General features: G+C 37.2%; 1 protein-coding gene across 1 annotated transcript in view; it reads left to right on the top strand.

The window, feature by feature from the left end:
• The first annotated feature begins 1,048 nt into the window (after positions 1-1,048).
• The window catches only part of NOC3L (NOC3 like DNA replication regulator), a 34,510-nt gene continuing 15,056 nt past the window's right edge, over positions 1,049-20,502 (top strand). Inside the window, exons 1-13 of the mRNA XM_054503201.2 lie at positions 1,049-1,228; positions 2,187-2,394; positions 5,829-5,961; positions 6,718-6,875; positions 7,456-7,512; positions 8,911-9,041; positions 10,940-11,101; positions 11,598-11,691; positions 13,709-13,884; positions 14,599-14,727; positions 17,435-17,566; positions 19,047-19,127; positions 19,466-19,566. Of these exons, the coding sequence (XP_054359176.1) occupies positions 1,220-1,228; positions 2,187-2,394; positions 5,829-5,961; positions 6,718-6,875; positions 7,456-7,512; positions 8,911-9,041; positions 10,940-11,101; positions 11,598-11,691; positions 13,709-13,884; positions 14,599-14,727; positions 17,435-17,566; positions 19,047-19,127; positions 19,466-19,566 (1,571 nt within the window). The 5' untranslated portion in view covers positions 1,049-1,219. The remainder of the gene's footprint in view (positions 1,229-2,186; positions 2,395-5,828; positions 5,962-6,717; positions 6,876-7,455; positions 7,513-8,910; positions 9,042-10,939; positions 11,102-11,597; positions 11,692-13,708; positions 13,885-14,598; positions 14,728-17,434; positions 17,567-19,046; positions 19,128-19,465; positions 19,567-20,502) is intronic.

The raw sequence follows: 20,502 nt of genomic DNA, 5'->3' as shown, positions 1-20,502 counted from the left end.
AGTTACTCGGGAGGCTGAGGCAGGAGAATGGTGTGAACCCGGGAGGCGGAGCTTGCAGTGAGCCGAGATTGCGCCACTGCACTCCAGCCTGGGCGACAGAGCAAGACTCCGTCTCAAAAAAAAAAAAACAAAAACGAAAAACGACTTTGATGAAATTACTAAGCAGACAGAATTTACCCAAAGTTGTAAGATACTGAAAAGCAGATACAGTTTTTTTTTTTGTTTTTTTTTGAGACAGTCTTGCTCTGTCACCCAGGCTGGAGTGCAGTGGTGTGATCTCGGCTCACTGCAACCTCCGCCTCCTGGGTTCAAGCGATTCTCCTGCCTCAGCCTCCCGAGTAGCTAGGATTTCAGGCGCACGCCACCACGTCTGGCTGATTTTTGTATTTGTAATAGAGACAGGGTTTCACCATGTTGGCCAGGCTGGTCTCGAACTCCTGGAACTCAGGTGATCCACCCGCCTCGGCCTCCCAAAGTGCTGGGATTACAAGCGTGAACCACCGTACCCAGCCACGGATACAGTTTTTTATCAGACAATGGTTAAAAATTAAAGCAAAAAAAATTGCAAAATAAAACACTAAGAATCACAGACTTTTAAGTGACCGAGGCTGATGAGAAATCATTCGCCATTGTACAAACACGACCAGAATGTCCGACGAGAGGCAGGCATTACACAAAAGAAATAAGCTTCTTTTTACCCTCAGGACTGTATGGACGAAAAAGACTACGAAAATCAGTATCTATAACAGCATGAGATAAGCAACGTGAGGAGAGGCACAAAATGCAGTGAGGTGACTGAAAAAACCAACTCCTCTCATTCTGAGAGGAGGAGCCCGATTTTCCCAAGGTTTTAAAAGAAACAAATAGGGCGAGAGTCAAAGAATCATACTCAGATAACCTTGCAAAATGCGCCCCTCCCGCCCGGCTTCCCGCTTTTGGCACCGACGCCCCTTGGGGTTTCGCTCCTGCCAGTCCGCGCGCGCACGCCGGGTCGCAACCAGCCCAGGGCCGCGAGACAGACACCGCGAGACGGCGCGAGCCCGAACCTGTCTACGGAAGTCCCGCCCTCACTTCCGGCGGCGGAGGATTGGGAGCGACTGAAGGCCGCTTCCGGCTCTGGTAGTGTAGGGGCTTCGGCACGTGTGTTATTCCCCGGGATTTCTGTATTAACCCTGCTTCTGGTAAGCTTGTCTGGCCGGCATTCCTTTAAGGCCTAAGGATGAAGGCGGTAAGTGTCCTCAGAAGCCCGGTCCCCGCGGCCTAGGGCCCCTCCGGGTGATAGAGTCACTGCCTGAGTTAGCTTTGAGGCAGGTTTTCACCCGTGTCTAGGGGGCGGTGGTTTATACTGGGGGCTTTCCATTCCTTACACCGAGCTCATCCTTGGTTACCCACCGTGTGCGCGCACGACTTCAGGGTATCACGAAGAGACAGGCACGGAGTTTTGCATCCGTGGGATTTCGGACTTTGAAGGAATTTTTCAAGACCGTCTTTCGAACTCGTTTTTCACAAATGAGAAGCAGGGTCCTACCCTCAGCGAGTTTATGATGTGAGTCACGGTACCCATAAAGGGTAAAGAGATAAAAAAGCAAGTGATTTGCCCTGGTTCTCACAGAAAATGAGAGGTAGTCCTGGGGTTCAGGACTAACTTTGGGATTTCTGAATGAGGAGTCACCAGCAAGAGAAGTGGAATCCAAAGATCCGAATTCAGTTTTGCCCTTCTTAGTTTATGGGTCTTTTGGCAGCTTCATCAGTAATGTGAGGGTAACAGCAGTCAGTACTCAACTAGGCTGTTGGAGGTGATTTGTTGGAGCACTTTGTAAATGATAAAATCGTAGATAAATGTAAATTTTATTAAAGACAGCCAGCATTTTGCTTTGAATGTGTTAAACTACAGATGTTAAACTAGCCTTGAATAGCCACTTACCACTACTAGATCAGTGGTTCTTAACCTGTTTGGGGGTCGTAGAACCCTTTGAATTGCTGTGGATTGGGGTTGAATAACTGATGCTGTAGCGCTCTTCTGTAGGATTAAAGCCATCGTTTGGTTTTAGCTTTTATATGCAAATCCATGGCTGTGGGACATTGAAATTGTGGAATTGGTCTGATGAAATTTGTAATCAGTTCTCTTTGACCTGATTTAAAAAATAAGTTTCTGGGTATGCAGTATTCTTTCTGTTATTTTATAGAGAAGAAATAAAAAGCAGATCCCAAGCTTTCGCAAGTTAATAAAAACTAGTAAAGTCAAACTTGAAAACAAGCTAAAAAATAAGCAGTTTAAACAACAAAGCACTCTCAAGAAGTACCGAAAAGAACAGAGGAAACTAAGGCAAGCTGTGAAAGATGCTGTGTCTAAGAAACCCATTCCATTGGAGAACCCAAAGGAAAAGCGACCAGGTAATTGTGAAAACATCATGTGCTCTGGTTTCCATTGATTTATTCTGAAGTCTTCTTCATGGAAATAACTTTGCTTTCTAGTAATCGCTTTTCTTGTTCTCAGATCTTCCTAGAGTGGGTAAGGATAGTAGTCCTATAGGACTGCTATAAAGCATATATGCTTTATCACAGTCAGTATGAGAAAACATTTCAATACAGTATTCATTCAAGCTTCTGCTTTTAGTTTGTCTGGAAAGCAGATCTGAAGATGCAGTACTTGGGAAAACAAACTGAAAGTACTCAGGTACATAAATGTTGGGCAGTGTGCCAGTGCTGCCACTTTCCCATTCACCAGCAGTTAGGTAAGGTAAGAACATTGCTTGTCTCTGGTTCATTCTTCACAGTATTGCCAAAGTACACTTCTAAACTTCTGGCTTTCTTTTCATGTGGAAACTTGGGGTGAAATTGAGTTGTAATTGTCATGGTTATTTTGTAAAACTATCTAAAAACTCTTAAGTGCTCAAAACATGTAAGGAATATGACTATTTTGAGTCAGGCTAGTTCTACAACTTTACTGGTACTTTTAGGGTATTCTTATTTGACTATATCAGATTATTAGACAACTATTCAGTCTTCCCAGGTCCATTTTTTTTTAATTGTTATTATTATTTTTTAAATAGACAGGGTCTTGTTCTGTCACCCAGGGCTGGAGTGCAGTGTGCAAAAATAGCCCACTCCAGCCTTGACCTCCTGGGCTCAGGCGATCCTCCTGCTTCAGCCTCCGAAAGTGCTGGGATTGCAAGGGTGAGCCACTGCACCCAGCTAAAGTTTTTTTTTTTTTTCTAATTTTGTGGGTACATAGTAGGTGTATATATTTATGGGATACATGAAGTACTTTGATATTGGCATACAATGCATAATAATCACATCAGAGTAAATGTGGTATCCATCACCTCAAGCATTTATCTTTGTGTTACAAACAATCCAGTTATACTTTTTTAGTTATTTTAAAACATACAATAAATTATTGTTGACTATAGTCATCCTGTCTATCAAATACTAGATCTTTTTCTATCTAGGTATATTTTTGTACCCATTAACCATCCCTACTCCTATCTCCTCCAACTGCCTTTCCCAGCCAATGGTAACCATCATTCTACTCTCTTCTTGAGTTCAATTGTTTTAATTTTTAGCCACCAGAAATAAGTGAGAACATGTGAAATTTGTCTTTCTGTGCCTAGCTTATTTAACTTAGCATAATGGCCTTTAGTTTCATTCATGTTGTTGCACACAGGATCTCATTCTTTTTTGTGGCTGAATACTACATTGTATACATGTACCATATTTTCTTTATTTTATTTAATTAATTAATTTATTTTTTTGAGACGCAGTCTCTCTCTATTGCCAGGCTGGAGTGCAGTGGTGTGATCCGGCTCACTGCAACCTCTGACTCCCCAGTTCAAGTGATTCTCCTGCCTTAGCCTCCTGAGTAGCTAGGATTACAGGCACACGCCATCACGTCTGGCTGATTTTTGTATTTTTAGTAGAGCCAAGGTTTCACCATGTTGGCCAGGATGGTCTCGATCTCCTGACCTCATGATCCGCCCACCTTGGCCTCCCAAAGTGCTGGGATTACAGGCGTGAGCCACCACGCCTGGCCCCATATTTTCTTTATCCATTCATCTGTTTATGAACACTTAGGTTGTTTCCAAATCTTGGCTCTTGTGGATAGTGCTGAATGAACATGGGAGTGCAGATGTCTGTTCGGTATATTGATTTCTTTTTTTTTGGATTCATGCCTAGCAGTGGGTGGGATTGCTGGATTATATAGTAGTTCTATTTTTAGTTTTAGTTTTTTGAGGAACTTCCAAACTTTTCTCCATAGTGGTTGTGCTAATTTACATTCCCACCAACAGTGTATGAGGGTTCCCTTTTCTCTACATCCTTGCCAGCATTGTTACTGCCTGTCTTTTGGATAAAAGCCTTTTTAACTAGGATGAGATGATACCTCATTGTAATTTTGATTTGCATTTCCCTAATGATCAGTGATGTTGAGCACCTTTTCATATACCTGTTTGCCATTTGTATGTCTTCTTTAGAGAAATGTCTATTCATATCTTTTGCCCATTTTTTAATGGGATTATTAAATTTGGAAGGCTCGTTTAAAGTAGATAGGAGTGCCATTCTGTGCAGTGTGTACATTTATATAGCAAGATTTACTAGTTTTTTTTTTTTTTTTTTTTTTTTTGAGACGGAGTTTCGCTCTTGTTGCCCAGGCTGGAGTTCAGTGGCACGATCTCTGCTCACTGCAATCTCTGCCTGCTGGGTTCAAGTGATTCTCCTGCCTCACCTTCCCAAGTAGCTAGGATTACAGGCATGCACCGCCACTCCTGGCTAATATTTTGTATTTTTAGTAGAGACAGGGTTTCACCATGTTGGCCAGGATGGTTTTGAACTCCTCGCCTCAAGCAATCCACCCATCTCGGCCTCCCAAAATGCTAAGATTACAGGTGTGAGCCACCGTGCCCAGCCAAGATTTACAAGTTTTAATGGGTCAGGAAGAATTGTAAGTTCTACTAGGAAAGATGCTAAGATTGTTTTATTCATAGTTAAATCCTCAGCACTTCGAACAGTGCCTGGCACTTAGTTGACATCTTTTTTTTTAAATAAAAAATAAAAGGAGATGGAGAAAGAGAGCAAGACACAGACAGTGAGCAGAAAGAGAAGTTAGAATGATCTGTAGTTGGGATTTTGTTAGATGTGAGTGCCTGAAGTGTTGAAAGAAAAATAGTTGAGGATATTGGCAAGAGCGTGGTTGAAGTGATAATCTTGCAATCTAAGTGAGGGAGTGAAGACAGAACACACTGGTAGATAGAAAGTGGAGGGGTCGGTGGATTGAAAGGTTACATAGTTGGTTAAGGAAGAAGTGCTCTGGAAGTAACTGAATGGGAGCTGGAAGGACAAAAGCTTGTGGTCAGAGAGAGGGGTGAGCACCAGGGTTTGGAATATGGCCATTAGAGAGGCTGGCTGAAATGGAATACGAAATGAAAGTAATTGGAGATGAGAAGGAGCTGAGAGGCTAAGTCATTGGTTCTCAAACGTCCTGAAAGGCATTTCAGAATGTGTGGAGACATTTAGTTTTTGGTTGTTACAATAACCTGGGAATGCTATTGGCATTCAGATTGCAGGAGTCAGAGATGCTAGCATTTTTCCAGACTCAGAACACCCCAGTACGACAAAGAATTGTTAGCCTAGCATGTCAGTAGTGCTTCCATTTAGAAACACTGGGCTCAGCTGGGAGCCATGGCCCACCCCTGTAATCCCAGCATTTTGGGAGGGTGGAGTGGGAGGATTGCTTCAGAAAGCGTAAGCTTTTCCTGTTTAAACCCAAAATGCAGAGAGTTCTACATCTCGGATACTTGTTTCTAATTTTTCTTTGTGTGTGCGTGGTACAGGTAAAAGGATTGAGAGGGAAGAAGAGGAAGAAGAAGAAGCCCTTCCTTTAGATATGATGGATGAAGATGACTTACAGTTAATGAAGGATTTAGGACAAAGAGCATCTTTTCTAACAAGAGATCTTTCTTCTAGGTAATACTTCATTTGGGTTATAATCATTCATATCCATTTAGTGTTAAAAACTTAGTTCTGAATTTCACTTAGGTGGTTCAAGGTGTTCACCTTTGAGCACAATGTTTACAAAGAATAAACTATTATTTAGCTTATTTCCTAAATAAAGGAGGTTCATGTATAAGACAAGCTGATTTCATTTAATGTACATCTTTCTTTTGAGTCTGAATAGTGAAGTAGAGTGAATGGGGGAAGAATGCTGTTCTCACTTTGACGTATTGGCAGAACAGTTCTGAGTTCTTTATGGGTATGATCTCACTTAATCCTCATTACCCTGCTGGTAGGTCTTATTCCCATTTCCAGAGAGGAAACTGATGGTTCCCTGCAGTCACAAGTATCTGGAATTTAAACTTGGACCTTTTAAACTCCAAAGTCTATGCTATACTCTAAAGATTTTGGGAAAGTAAGAGTCACGCTTGGTTTTATGAACTGTTCTTCAAAAACAGTCTGCTGTAACTTTTACCTTTATTTTGCATCTAGAGGGAAAACTGGATGTAGCCAAAGTTTGAGTTTGTATGGTAGGCTGTTTACCCATTTCATTTATTCATTTGTTGTTTGAGTGCCTGCTATGTGCCAGACACTGGCCTAAGTGCTCATATCCATATACCTATTGAAAGTTGGCACATGGGTTATTTTTCTGTACTTTTGAAATGATAGGTCTCTAGATACCTTTTTAGATCTATTAAGACTGAAAATTGATCTTTTTTTCCCCTGCAGTGAGCCCGTTCATGCGAAGAAACGGAAGCATAAACGCATTATAGATAAATATGAAAAAATACCAAGAACTCTGCAAACTGTACCAGAGAAGGAACTGATTCATTTACTTCCTATCAAAGATAAAAGCGGTATAATCCCACAGACTAGGGAGAAGCCAGGTGAATCTAATAAGCTGGTAATATTAGTTGAACTTCTACCCCCTTACTGATATCACATTTTTTTTCACTGAAAATTTAATTTTACTTTGATTTTACCCATATCTACAAAATATTCAATTAGTCTTATAGCAAGCTTGATGATTTGGGCCAGAATTATAGATGATTATCTCAGGTACCAATTTGTACTGTGAGGACAACTGAAGCTACAAGGTTCAGGTGATTTTCTTTTCACTAAATTTTGTTGTTTCTAAAATTAGAGCATATTAACTCTTCTTGGTTAGCTTTCTTTTTTAATGTATCTTCTTTTGTATGTGAAATAAAACAGAAAAGTTCAGATATCAAAGATGTGAAGTTACATGGTTTATAACAAAGCACATGCCTATAAAACTACTATCCAGACAAGAAAAAAAAATACTGCTAGCTTCCAGAAACCTCCCGTATGCTCACCTCAATCACTAATTGCGCTCTTCCCATAAAAATAACTGCTATCCTGAGTTTTATCGTAATCACCTCCTAGTATTTCTTTACAGTTTTACCACAAGTATATATCACAGTTTTAATACACATGTTTTCCATATAGTTACTGATAGTAACAAAGATGAAGAGGATCAAGAAGAAGAGAGGGAACTTGAGGAAGGTAATACGTCTTTACAGTTACTAAATTGTTAATTGAGAATTAATTTTTTTACATAATAGTAAATGTGAGTTAATTTTAGATAAAATCTGGAAGGTACATTTTGGAGTACTGCTCATTTCAAGATCACTTTGAACATTTTTCCACATTTGAAAGCTTCACCTTGTGGAATTATTAATATCTTTATTTTTTTGATTATAGAAAAATTTACACAATAGTATTTGTAATATCTAGGCATACATGAAGTGTGTCTTGTTAATTATTACTGTTCTGAATTCCTTTTAATTGTAAGAGAAAGACCTACTTACAAATAACTTAAATTAAAGCGATTCTGTAGTATGAAGTAATTTTGGTTTGTTTTTAGCGCAGTTATACTTGTATATGTTTCATATAATTGAATGTCAGTTTCTGTTATCTAGGACCGTTTAATCAAAGTTGAACTGAAATAATGCATTTTATTGTTTGAAATTATATTAGTTTGGAATTTGTGACAGAACAATCTAGTTAAATTTTACTTTCGCTTAGCAGACCTCATTAATAGCAAAAATGAATTACAGGTCAACTGTTTAACTGTTTTCAGTCACCCGTCATAAAACCATTACAGATTATGCTAGTGTTGATTAAATCTAGCTCCCTATGAATTTCCTAAGGTGGACATGTTTTTCTGTAGCCCAAAACTATGAAGTATTAGTTTGTGTAAAGTAATATATAGTGTTGAGAACAAAGGAGAATATTCTGTGCTTAAAAAAAACTAAATCGGATTATCCTATTCGTTAATTAATATGAATTATTTTGGGCTTATTAGCATAGAAGCTAAGAATATGAGCTCTAGGCTGGTTGCACTGGCTTATGCCTGTAATCCCAGCACTTTGGGAGGCTGAGGAGGGAGGATCACTTGAGCCCAGGAGTTTGAGACCAGTCTGGGCCACATGGTGAAACCCCATCTCTACAAAAAATACAAAAATTAGCTGGGTATTGTGGCTCACACCTATGGTTTCAGCTACTGGGGAGGCTGAGGTGGGAGGATAATTTGAGCCTGGGAAGTGGAGGCTGCAGTAAGCTGTGATAGTGCCACTGTACTCCAGCCTAGGTGACCAAGTGAGACCCTGTCTCAAAAAAAAAAAAAAAAAAAAAAGCTCTAGAATCAAACTGCCAGAGTTTGAATCCTATTTCCCTTTGGTTTATGAGCTTAGCCAAGTTATTTTCTCTTCCTTTGCTTCAGTTTTCTTATCTATAAAATGGGTCTAATGATAGTACCTGTATTATTGTTGAGGAGATGATGTGTAGTAATAAATACAAAATTCTTAGCTATCGTCATTATTATTATTACTGTAAAAATATTAAGATTCTTGGATATTTGTAAGCAGAGGAATATGTAAGGGAACATCTAATCTGTTTTAGAGATCATTGAAGATCCTATTCAAGAGCTGACCATAGAAGAACATTTGATTGAGAGAAAGAAGAAATTACAGGAGAAGAAGATGCATATTGCAGCCTTGGCATCTGCCATATTATCAGATCCAGAAAGTAATGTAGGTAGTATTAATTTCTTTAGGCTCTTTATATTAGGTATGTTGTAAATGCCTAATTGTTACGATTCCCTTGTTACCTATAAGCATACACTGAAAGGAAAAGCATTAACTAAACATAGTAGCTGGGTTAGAGTAAGAGAGTGGACAGAATCTTAGCTTAATGCTATGTCTGAACTTAATTTCTTTTGTAATCCTAGAAAAGTTACTTAAACTCTCTGAATCTTATTCTCCTCATCTTCATATATGAAAATACTGGACATGTTATAACTCTAAAAATGTTGAAGTTCATAAAATTATGTTAGGGAGGAGGAAGCTGCTTGCAAATTTGCTTGACTTACCGGTGGAGTTTTTAAAAAGGAGCACGCTACAGGCAAGTGTATGGAATTAGTTCAGGAATATTTGTAAGTTGAAAATAAGTGAACTAGAGCCAAAGTTAAAGTAAAGCGTTATTGTGCCATGTGTATAGTGGTGAGTTAGTGATGGTTATAACACATGAACTAGAGAAATCTGAGGTTTAATCTTGGCCCTGAGAAGTACTATCTGTGAGACTTTGGGGAAGTTATTTATCCAGGACTCTCATCTCTAAAAAAGGACAGTGTCTTTTTCAAAACTTTGTGGTGAGGATTATATGATGAAATATACGTGAAGTCATATAAAATGATACTATTATTATTGTTAAGTTGGTGTCCCCAGTGTACTATTATAACAAGTATTTGTTTATCAAATGATAAAATAGCTTATTTACATTTATAGAAACAAATTTCATGTGGGAATGCTTTAGAGTAGTACTTGTCCTTTTCTAATGAAGTGAGGGGAAGATCTAGAGCAGAATTAGGGAAGAGAGATTTGGAATATTTCTTATTTGTATTCTCTCAATCATTACAAAACCATAGGCATAAGAGATTGATCTAATTTTACAGCTGGAAAATTGAGCCTTAAAAAACCCAAATGATTTGTTCCAGATTTTAACAGCCACTGAATTGGAACCCAGATCTTCTACTCAGGAACCTGTGCTCACAGGCAATAGTAGTTTATCAAAGCAATTGAAACCATCATAGAAATTATCTTTGAAGCTCAAGTTAATGTGGCTATATTACATGTAATTCCCGATTAATTCATGTGTATGATTGATATATTTGGTTAATGTATATAACATTTTAGTATATTTTGAAAAGTGTTTTTAGAAAAATAGGACACACGTACTTTAGGAAAATCCAGCAAAAAGGAATTTCCCAAAATAGCTAAATAATAAATTTAAACTAATTTTTTAAAGTCTATATTTTTCTAACTATATAACAAAAATATGATTACTGATATAGTTTGGATGTGTCCCCTCCAAATCTCATGTTGAAATGTGACCTCTGATGTTGGAAGTGGGCTTGGTGGGAGGTGTTTAGATCATAGGGGTGGATCCCTCATGAATGGCTTGGTGCCATCCTTGTGGTAACAAGTGACTTCTCACTCTGGTAGTTCATGTGAGAGCTGGTTGTTTAAAAGAGCCTAGCACCTCCCCTATCTTTCTGGTGACATGCTGGCTCCCCCTTTGCCTTCTGCCTTGATTGTTAAGTTTCCTGAGGCCTCACCAGGAGTAGACGCTGGCATCAAGCTTCCTCTACAACCTGCAGAACAATAAGCCAAAATAAACCTCTTTTCTTTATAAATTACCTAGCCTCAGGCATTTCTTTCTAGCAACACAAGAACGGACTAATACAATTACCTTATAACTTTAGTGACTTATCTCTTGGTAAAGTGAGCAGTGTCTGGAGTTTGGTGTGGCTTGACTAGACTTGGAGTCATTGTGTGAATTCCGCTTATTTTGCCGGATGTGGGGCTGTTGTCTTTTGTTCATAATTGTTTCGTCATGATTTCTCCAGCTTTATAAGCTATTTCTTTAACAGATTAAAAAATTGAAAGAATTACGTTCTATGTTGATGGAACAAGATCCTGATGTGGCTGTTACTGTTCGAAAGCTGGTAATTGTTTCTCTGATGGAGTTATTTAAAGATATTACTCCTTCATATAAAATCCGGCCCCTCACAGAAGCAGAAAAATCTACTAAGGTAATATTAGATTGCTAGATATAATTACTATCTAAAATAACTAAACATTTTGGAGAGATAGACTTTTTTTTTTTTTTGAGGCAGAGTTTTGCTCTGTCGCCCAGACTGGAGTGCAGTGGCGTGATCTTGGCTCACTGCAACCTCTGCCTTCCAGGTTCAAGGGATTCTTCTGCCTCAGCCCCCTGAGTAGCTGGGATCACAGGTATGCACCACCAGGCCCAGCTAATTTTTGTGTTTTTAGTAGAGACGGATTTCCCCACATTGGCCAGGCTGGTCTCAAACTCCTGACCTCAGGTGATCCACCCGCCTCTGCCTCACAAAGTGCTGAGATTACAGGCATGAGCCACTGCGCCCAGCCTAAACGACTGCCACATTTTTGTTTGTTTGTTTGTTTTTAAATAGTACTGGGTGTATACTGAATATCCATATTTTATACTAATTTTGGGGTTTTAATATTCTGATTTTAAAAAATGATTGACCTTTTTGGTCTTTTCAGACCCGAAAAGAAACCCAGAAGTTAAGAGAATTTGAAGAAGGCCTGGTTAGCCAATACAAGTTTTATTTGGAAAATCTGGAACAAATGGTTAAAGGTATATTAAACGTATCTTCAAAGTATGTAACATACTTAGCCTTGATCATGAAGGTGAATTCTGTACAGTATTCTGTGTTGTGTAGTGAGAGGCAGTTATGGTCAGGAACAGAATCTAGAGTCAGACTTCCAGGGGTCAAATCCTGGCTCCACCACTTACTACCTACGTGATGGGAAAATTACATAGTCTTTCTGTGTCTCAGTTTTCCTGTCTATAAAATGGAAATAATTATAATACTTACCTTCCAGGATTATTGTAAGAAGTAACTGAGTTTGTAGACATGAGATGCTTAAAACAGTGCCTAGCATGTACTATACACTATATTTTATCAATTATTAGTATTATTGCTGCAGTTTTTAGTAAGTAGTTGTATTTTTGTTGACTACAATGCATTTAACAAAATACATTGTTATGAACAGTTGGGATTTATTCTGCTGTTTTTTATTTGGAGGCATGGTAGTCAGGGAAGAAGGATAACTAGAGGCCGGGTGTGGTGGGTCACACCTGTAACCCCAGTGCTTTTTGGAGGCCGAGGCAAGAGGATTGCTCCAAGCCAGGAGTATTGCTCCAAGCCAGGAGTTTGAGACCAGCCTGGGGAATGTAGTGAGACACCTGTCTCTAAAAAAAAAAAAAAAAAAAAATTCGGCATGATGGCCTATGCCTATAGATCCCCAGCTACTGGAGATCTGAGCTGAGAGGATCACTTGAGTCCAGAAGTTTGAGCCTGCAGTGAGCTATGATTATACCACTGCACTGTAGTCTGGGCGATAGAGTGAGACCCTGTCTCAAAAGAAATGAATAAATAAATAGAAGGATAACTAGAAATGGATATTTGCATGCCTTGAAAATGAGTCAATTATTTGGGATGATAAACTCTTAAACTCTTTTTCTTCAGAAAAGGAAGGACATAGAAAAAATAGGGGTAGAAATAGGGAAGATTGTTGATTGCCTAGGCCAGGTGCTTTCATTTGGCCTAATTGGCTCATTTACCCAACTTATTTACTAAGATCACCCATTGCTATCAGCTGAACAGGACCACTGAATCCTGTTGGCCTAATAAGGGCATAAAGGTAGTGGAGTATAGTGGGGTGGGGATGGGTAGTATGGATATTGCTTCTATGTTCTGGTGTTCCAGCTGGCACCTTGTTAGTGTTTGTTCTTCCAGTGAGAGGGCCTGGGAGTTTTTCTTTTGTTTTTGAATTTCTGAACTGTTTGGAAAGCTCCTGGGATCTTTGTGTAACAATCTCTGTCTGATAGAACTATAACATGAGCCACATATGTCATTTAAAAAGAATGCAAACACACTAAAAAGCAATGAAATTAATTTTAATAGTACATTATATATATTCAGATTATCATTTCAACATGTAATCAATTTTAAAAATTAGTGTCTTATATTCTCAGTTTTTTTTAGTACTAAGTTCAAATCTGGTTTGTATTTTATACTTAGAGTATATCTTAATTTGGACTAGCTGCATTTCAAATGCTCAACTGCCTCCTATATGTGGCAATTAGTAGCCTCCATATTGGACCTTTCCTAAGCAGATCGAGCCATTATGAAGTCTTTTTTTTTTTTTTTTTTTATTGAGACGATGTCTCTCTCTGTCTCCAGGCTGGAGTGCAGTGGTGCAATCTCAGCTCACTGCGACCTCTGCCTCCCAGGCTCAAGTGATTCCCCTGCCTCAGCTTCCTGAATAGCTGGGACTACAGGCGTGTGCCACCCACCATGCCCAGCACATTTTTTTTTTTTTTTTGGATTTTAGTACAGATGGGGTTTCACCATGTTGGTCAAGATGGTCTCGATCTCCTGACCTCGTGATCTGCCCACCTTGGCCTTCCAAAGTGCTGGGATTATAGGCGTGAGCCACTGCGCCCGGCATATGAAGTCTTTTTTTAAGGGGTGTGGGGGTGTGTGTGTGTGTTTATGTGTGTTAAAGTGTACATCGATTGTAAAAGAAAGCCAATTAGTTTAACTTTTGACCAGTGAGTAAAGTAACTACAGTTATCTTTTGATTAGATTGGAAGCAGAGGAAGCTGAAGAAAAGTAATGTAGTTTCCTTAAAGGCATACAAAGGACTGGCAGAAGTCGCTGTGAAGAGCTTGTGTGAGCTGTTGGTGGCACTGCCTCATTTTAACTTTCATAACAACATCATTGTATTGATTGTCCCTCTCATGAATGACATGTCAAAATCGGTGAGTTGCTGTAAATGGTTATTGCTGTCCTCCTTAGAAAATTATACACCATGTGGGCGGGGCACGGTGGCTCATGCCTATAATCCCAGCACTTTGGGAAGCCAAGGCAGGCAGATCACGAGGTCAGGAGATCGAGAACATCCCGGCTAACACGCTGTCTCTACTAAAAATACAAAAAATTAGCAGGGCGTGGTGGCGGGCACCTGTAGTCCCAGCTACTTGGGAGGCTGAGGCAGGAGAATGGCGTGAACTCGGGAGGCAGAGCTTGCAGTGAGCCGAGATCGCGCCATTGCACTCCAGCCTGGGCAATAGAGTGAGACTCCGTCTCAAAATAAAGAAAGAAAGAAAATTATACACCATGTGATTTTTTTTCCCCCTACAAAATTCTTCTGAAGTTATTTATTGGTAAAATAATGTCAATTTATTAAACACTGTCTCTCTGAAGAAAATTATCTGAACATAAGTTTAGTGCAGTGGTTCACAACAGGAAGCAAATTTGTCCCCAGGGAACATTAGGCAATGTCTGCATACATTTTTGATTGTGATGACTGTGGTGGCGATAGAGTCTTAACTACTGGCATCTAGTGGAGAAAGTCCACGGAGGCTTTTAAACATCCTAGGACAGTCCCCCTACAACAAAGAATTCTGTTACCCAAAACGTCAGTAGTGCTAAGGTTGAGAAACTCTGGTTAAGTGTGACATTTTATTTTTCAGATATCTGAAATGTGTTGTGAAGCTGTGAAGAAACTCTTTAAGCAAGATAAATTAGGCCAAGCTTCTCTTGGTGTAATTAAAGTGATTTCTGGTTTTGTGAAGGGCAGAAATTATGAAGTTAGGCCAGAGGTGAGCCTTTCTTTTTTTACTTTGCATTTTGTTTTTAAATTACAAAGTTGATTTTCAGTTGTTATGAGGAATTTATTCCTTATAAGTGTATGAAGTAAAAAGTATTCAAGCTCCTTAAGTGTTTAACATGTTCAACTCCTGAAATGTTGGATACTATTAACAGTTTGGTATTTATCCTTCTAGATGTTTTTCTTTGCAGATATAGTCATATATACTTGCTTATATTTTAAAATAAAAAATGGGCTTATACTTTGAAAACTGTTCTGGAACAGTTTTCATTTTCTATATTATGAACTTACATATAGGGTTATCGCATTCTTTGTAACGCCTACCAGAGTATTCCATTGTGTGCCCTAATTGATGAACAGCTGAGTTTTTTCTAGATTTTTGCTGCCACAGTCAGTGTTGAGAACATTTTGGCCATGTTATTTTTTCATATTGTGTATTCTGTGAATTAAATTTATAAAATGTAGATGCTGGATTCAACAGTATTCACATTTACAAACTCAAATTGTTGTTCAAAAACATTTAATCACTGTGTCCCTCCTACCTGCTCAGAATGTTACTATTTAATCTTTGTTAGTTGGGTAGGTGAAAAGTTTATATATATATATATATATATACACTTTTTTTTACCTACTTATTATTTGTCAATTTTTCTCTTAAAGTAATTGTTTTAATGACTTGTGATGAATTTTTAGTACATATTCGTTTTAATAAATATCTGCTATGTGCCAGGCACTTGTTTTTAGGTCCTGGGAATAAAATAATAACAAAAGAAACAAAACTATCTGTTTGTGGAGCTTGCATTACATAATAAGAATATTAACTCTTTGTTACATAGGTTGCAGATTTTTCTCTTTTTTACTTTGCCTTTTAATTCCGTATTGAGCCTTATATATGAAGCTATATTTTTTGTTATGCACACAGTCTCCTCAATGCCAATTTATGGAGTCTCTCTGAGATTTTTTATTTTAATTTTTATATTTAAATATTTAAACCATTTGACATCTTTGTATGTGTGGTATGAGTACAGATTTAATATCTGTGTTTAATATATATAATGAATATATATTTTTATATAGTTTAATGTATATTAAATATTTATATTATGTATATATTTTAAATAATTTGACAGCCAGTTATTTCATCACCATTTTTTTTCTGCTGATATAAAATGCTGCTTAATTATTGTGTTATATCTATAGTATATTTGGGTATCTGGTACAATAATACTAATCAGAAAGGGTATAATTGATAAAAGACATGACTATTCTTTTTTCTCCACACTATTCTTATTTATTTCAGTATATTACTCCAGGCAATTTAGAATCCGTTTTTCACTTCCTTCCCTCAAAATAGTCCACACAGAGAATCTGATTAGAATTGATTCAATGTATTGATTAGTTTGGATGAATTAAAATATTTACAGAATTGATTTTTTTCTATTCAAGAATATCATATCTTGCCATTTATTTAAGACTTCTTTTATGTTCTTAAGTAAAATTTTATAGTTTTCTTCACTGAGGTCTTAGATATTTTAATTTGTTTTTAGTAATACAGTTTTGGGTGTTAAGCTGTTCTACCATTTTATTTCTGGATTTCACAGTTTTCCTTTGGCATCAGATCCCTTTTTATTTTCTTAAATCTGATTTCAGTTGAATTGCTAAAATTATAAACATTAAATGAAAGTAACAGAACATATTTAGCATCTTTACTCAGAATTGTAGAGCAATCAGATAAGTCTTGAACATGAAACTCAGCCATAGGAAAACTCTTTAACTTTCGTGATGCTAGAGTAAAAACTACATCATTTGATTTGGAGTTATTTTTCGTTGGTAGGTGATATTTTGAGCACATACAGTACCTACAAAATATTCAGAGTTGGTCTTTCTGATACCTAGAATGACTTCTGATACCTAGTGAACTTCAGGTTCACTTTTTATGCCTTTAGTTATTCCTTGTTTCATTCTCTGATTTTAGCCCTGTAATCCCAAATACTCAGCTTTCTTCCAAATGTGCATATTGGAACATCAAAATAATACAAACCTGTAGTTCTCAAGGTTTTTTCCAGGAATGCTGCTGTGCCTGCAGGAGGTCAGTCGGTGGGGTGATTTCATCCAGAGAAAGTGTAGCATTTTAAACCCCTTCTGTTCTTAGTGTTTGAGTATGAGAAGTTTGCTGTATCACACAAAGCACCAGTTTCCAAATTAGTTTCTGAATTTTTGAATGGCATAAAGCAATAATTTTTATTTTTGTCCCCAGACCAGCATCAGCTGGGAATTAGAATGCAAATTCTGGAGCTCAACTCAGACCTACTGAATCAGAAACTCTGGGGATAGGGCCCAGCAATTTGTGTATCTTCTCCCATACTGGTCCAAACCTTTTTCTGGCCTGTTTTCTCTTTGTCATCCTGTTGGCATGTGTTCTCTCTTCCTCATACTCATTAAACTGCAGAGAAAGTTTTGTATATTTAGGTAGTATTTGCTATTGTCCTTTTTGTTTGTTTGCTCCTGTCCTTCCACAGACACAAGTTATTGAATATAGCATACAGATAAAAGAAGTTGGTATAAAATGTTATAAAAGATGTTTGAAGATTTTTTGCATGAACGAGGGAAATAACACTGTTAAATGCTTTTCTATGTAAAGTTTTTGAGTGCAGTATAAATATTAAGCTGTATATTTGTGTTTTTTTCCCCAATATTAGATGTTAAAAACATTTTTATGTCTAAGAATCAAGGAAGTAGAAGTGAAAAAAGATACAGAAGACATTAATAAACCAAAAAAATTTATGACTTTCAAAGAAAAGAGAAAATCTCTATCAAGAATGCAGAGAAAGGTTTGACTTATTTCCCCTTTTGTTTCATTTAAATTTTTCTGTTTATTGGATCTTAGATTAAACTTATAGGCACATGTAAAAATCATAGTTAAATCATAAATATAAAAGTTTTGAAATACATCATTTAGAGAATTTTATCTTTTCCTGTTACTGCAAAAAATGTTTTCTTAAATCAGTTTTAACTGATAATGATTGGCAAGGAGAGCAATAGATGAAAAGATATTTTTGCCATGCTGGCTTTTATCCTTTGGCTTTTTAGATCAATTTAGAGTTGTGATACACAGATTCCTTCCTTAACAGAAAAAATGCATTCACGTGAAGTTGGCAGCAAAGTGAGTTTCTGTTAATTGAATCTTGTTTCTTTATTGGTTTATATTTTAAACTTGGGTTGAAATTTCAGCCCCTTGTTTATTTACTGAAACTTTGGAAACTTTATTTATTTATTTTTTGATAAATGGGGCTAATAATAGTACCTACCTAGCAGGGTAAATCGTGCAGTTTAAATGAGATGATGCATATAAAACACTTGGCAGGCTTTATAAACCTTAGTTTTAGTACCACCACCATCATCACTATTATTGTTATCATCACATCTCAGAACATTTCTAAACAGTTTATTAGAGTGATCAAGTTGCTTGTAAAAACAAAAGTAATCTCTGGGGATATTCATCTTTGAATGGGTCTAATTTTGAAAACATGATGGAAGTATCAAAATAAACTTAATAATTGTGAACAAAAGAAGATACATATTTTAACTATTTATATCATACTATCCTAATGCAGGTTGGACAGCTCTGTTAGGAAGAGCATGTTTATAGATGAGGTGGGGAAACAAAGACCAATAAGAACATGGCAGCTCTTTAACAACTTCTCATGAGAGAAGGAAACAATTTCTCAGTTCCCTGTGCCTCAGGCAGCTTAGAAATTATTATTTACTGCTCTTACAGCATTAGGAAGTAGAAGAAAAAGGATTTTTTATTGAATTTCCTTATAGTGTCCAGTTTTATGCATTGTATATAAATGTGTTGGGGAAGTATTGTTGGTGACTGGCTTCCAAGTTGTAGATGATTTAATCCTAGCCATTATTTTTCGGCTCAACATGTTCTTTCCTTTTTTTTTTTCTTTTTTGAAAAACTTTAATAATAGAAAATGATAGCATATCCCAGATATCTGCTATTCAGAATGAGCAAATATTAATAGATTTACTTTAGTTTTTTTCCTGGAAAAGAAAGAAACCATAGGTGAGAGAGTAGGAATTTCTTTTCTCTCTCCAATCTCATGTCTTCCTCCCAGGAGACACCATCTTTAATTTGGTTTGTATATACTTCCCATCCATGTTTCTCTACTTCGTTTATATTTGCATTCATAGACAATATGTGGTATTACTGTTATGTGTTTTATGACATTTACGTATTCTGCCTCTGCGTTTTTCACTCTGTGGTATATGCTCTTAGATTTTTGTTTTTCAATCTATTTTCAGTGGAAGAAAGCAGAAGAGAAACTAGAGCGAGAGCTTCGAGAGGCAGAAGCTTCAGAGAGTACTGAGAAAAAACTTAAACTGGTAGGCAGTTTCATATTCTGTTATGCTTTTAAAATGCATTAAGTTGTTAAACTAGAAATTTATTGTTTCAGCTTGTAGCTGTGTAATTTTGGTTTCTTTCATGAGGCTTAGATGTGTGACTTTTGTGATGTGCGGGAAACTATAATGTGATCAGTGCTAGTTTTATGCAATCACAGGGTGTATATCTTCATTCTGTTTTGTTAAAAATTTCAAAGATTGCATTGTGGGGAGGGATGGGTAGGGAAAAATAAGTTAACCTGTTGAAGTCATAGTTACGCTCACTCAGGAGAAAGCATACCAGGTTATCCTAAAGTCATTTTGTCTGTCTCCTCTGCCAGCACACAGAGACTCTGAATATTGTGTTTGTAACCTACTTCAGAATATTGAAGAAGGCCCAGAGGTCACCTCTCCTGCCAGCAGTACTAGAAGGTCTTGCCAAGTAAGGGCTGTGTAGGTTGAAATCTTTTAGATTCTTTCTAAATAGGAAAGACCAAAGAATTTTCGAGAATTCCCTAATGATGGCCCATTATCCTCAGTTCTCATTCCTTTTCTGTTTGTCACCGGCCTTTCCTTGAAGCTATTCATAACAGTGGGCTTTTTTGATTTTCTCATCTCAAACCTGTTATTTTTAAAATCTCCTTTACCAACTCCTTCTTTCTGCCTGCTAAATTCTAGGTGTTCCTGAGGTTAAATCTCTCAGTTCTTGACTCTTTCTGCACTGTGTAGTCAATTGCCCATCGTCATAGTTTGCATGGATCATGCAGATGACTGTTAAGTCTATTTTAACCTGGCTCTACATCATTTCTCTAGTTCTGTGTAATCTGTTTCTGTAAGATATATCTTTTTGTGTATTCACTCAACACTAATGGCCTTGTCAGGATGTGAGCTAGAGTAAGGGTTGTGGTTGTCATGATAGCATTCCACAATTTTTTGAGGTGGTATCCTATAGAACATTGCTCTTTGGTAAAAATATAATGTGAACTTACATATATAATTTAAAATTTTCTATTAGCCACATTAAAAAGGTAAAAAGAAACAGGTGAAATTAATTTTTATATATTTTACTGGATTTGATTTATCTAAAGTATTTTAACACAATATTAAACATTAATAAGTTGTTTGGTGTTTTTTCATAACATATTTTCGAACACTTATATTTTACGCTTGTGTCTTAATTTGGACTAGCTACATTTTAAGTGCCTAATAGCCACATGTGGCTAGTGGCTACCATTGTTGGGCAGTACAGCTCTAGGAATAGAGTTGGAAATAGACTGATGGCTAGAAGATATAGAAAAGGCAAATTCTGTTTATCATAAGAAATTACTTTCTAATAACTGGAGCTATTTGGCAATGGTATGCATTTCCTTATATGGGG

The sequence above is a fragment of the Pongo pygmaeus genome, chromosome 8 (assembly GCF_028885625.2).
Source record: "Pongo pygmaeus isolate AG05252 chromosome 8, NHGRI_mPonPyg2-v2.0_pri, whole genome shotgun sequence".
Taxonomy (NCBI): domain Eukaryota; kingdom Metazoa; phylum Chordata; class Mammalia; order Primates; family Hominidae; genus Pongo; species Pongo pygmaeus.
Note: the sequence above shows the minus strand (reverse complement) of the source record. Positions and strands in the feature narration are given on the sequence as shown.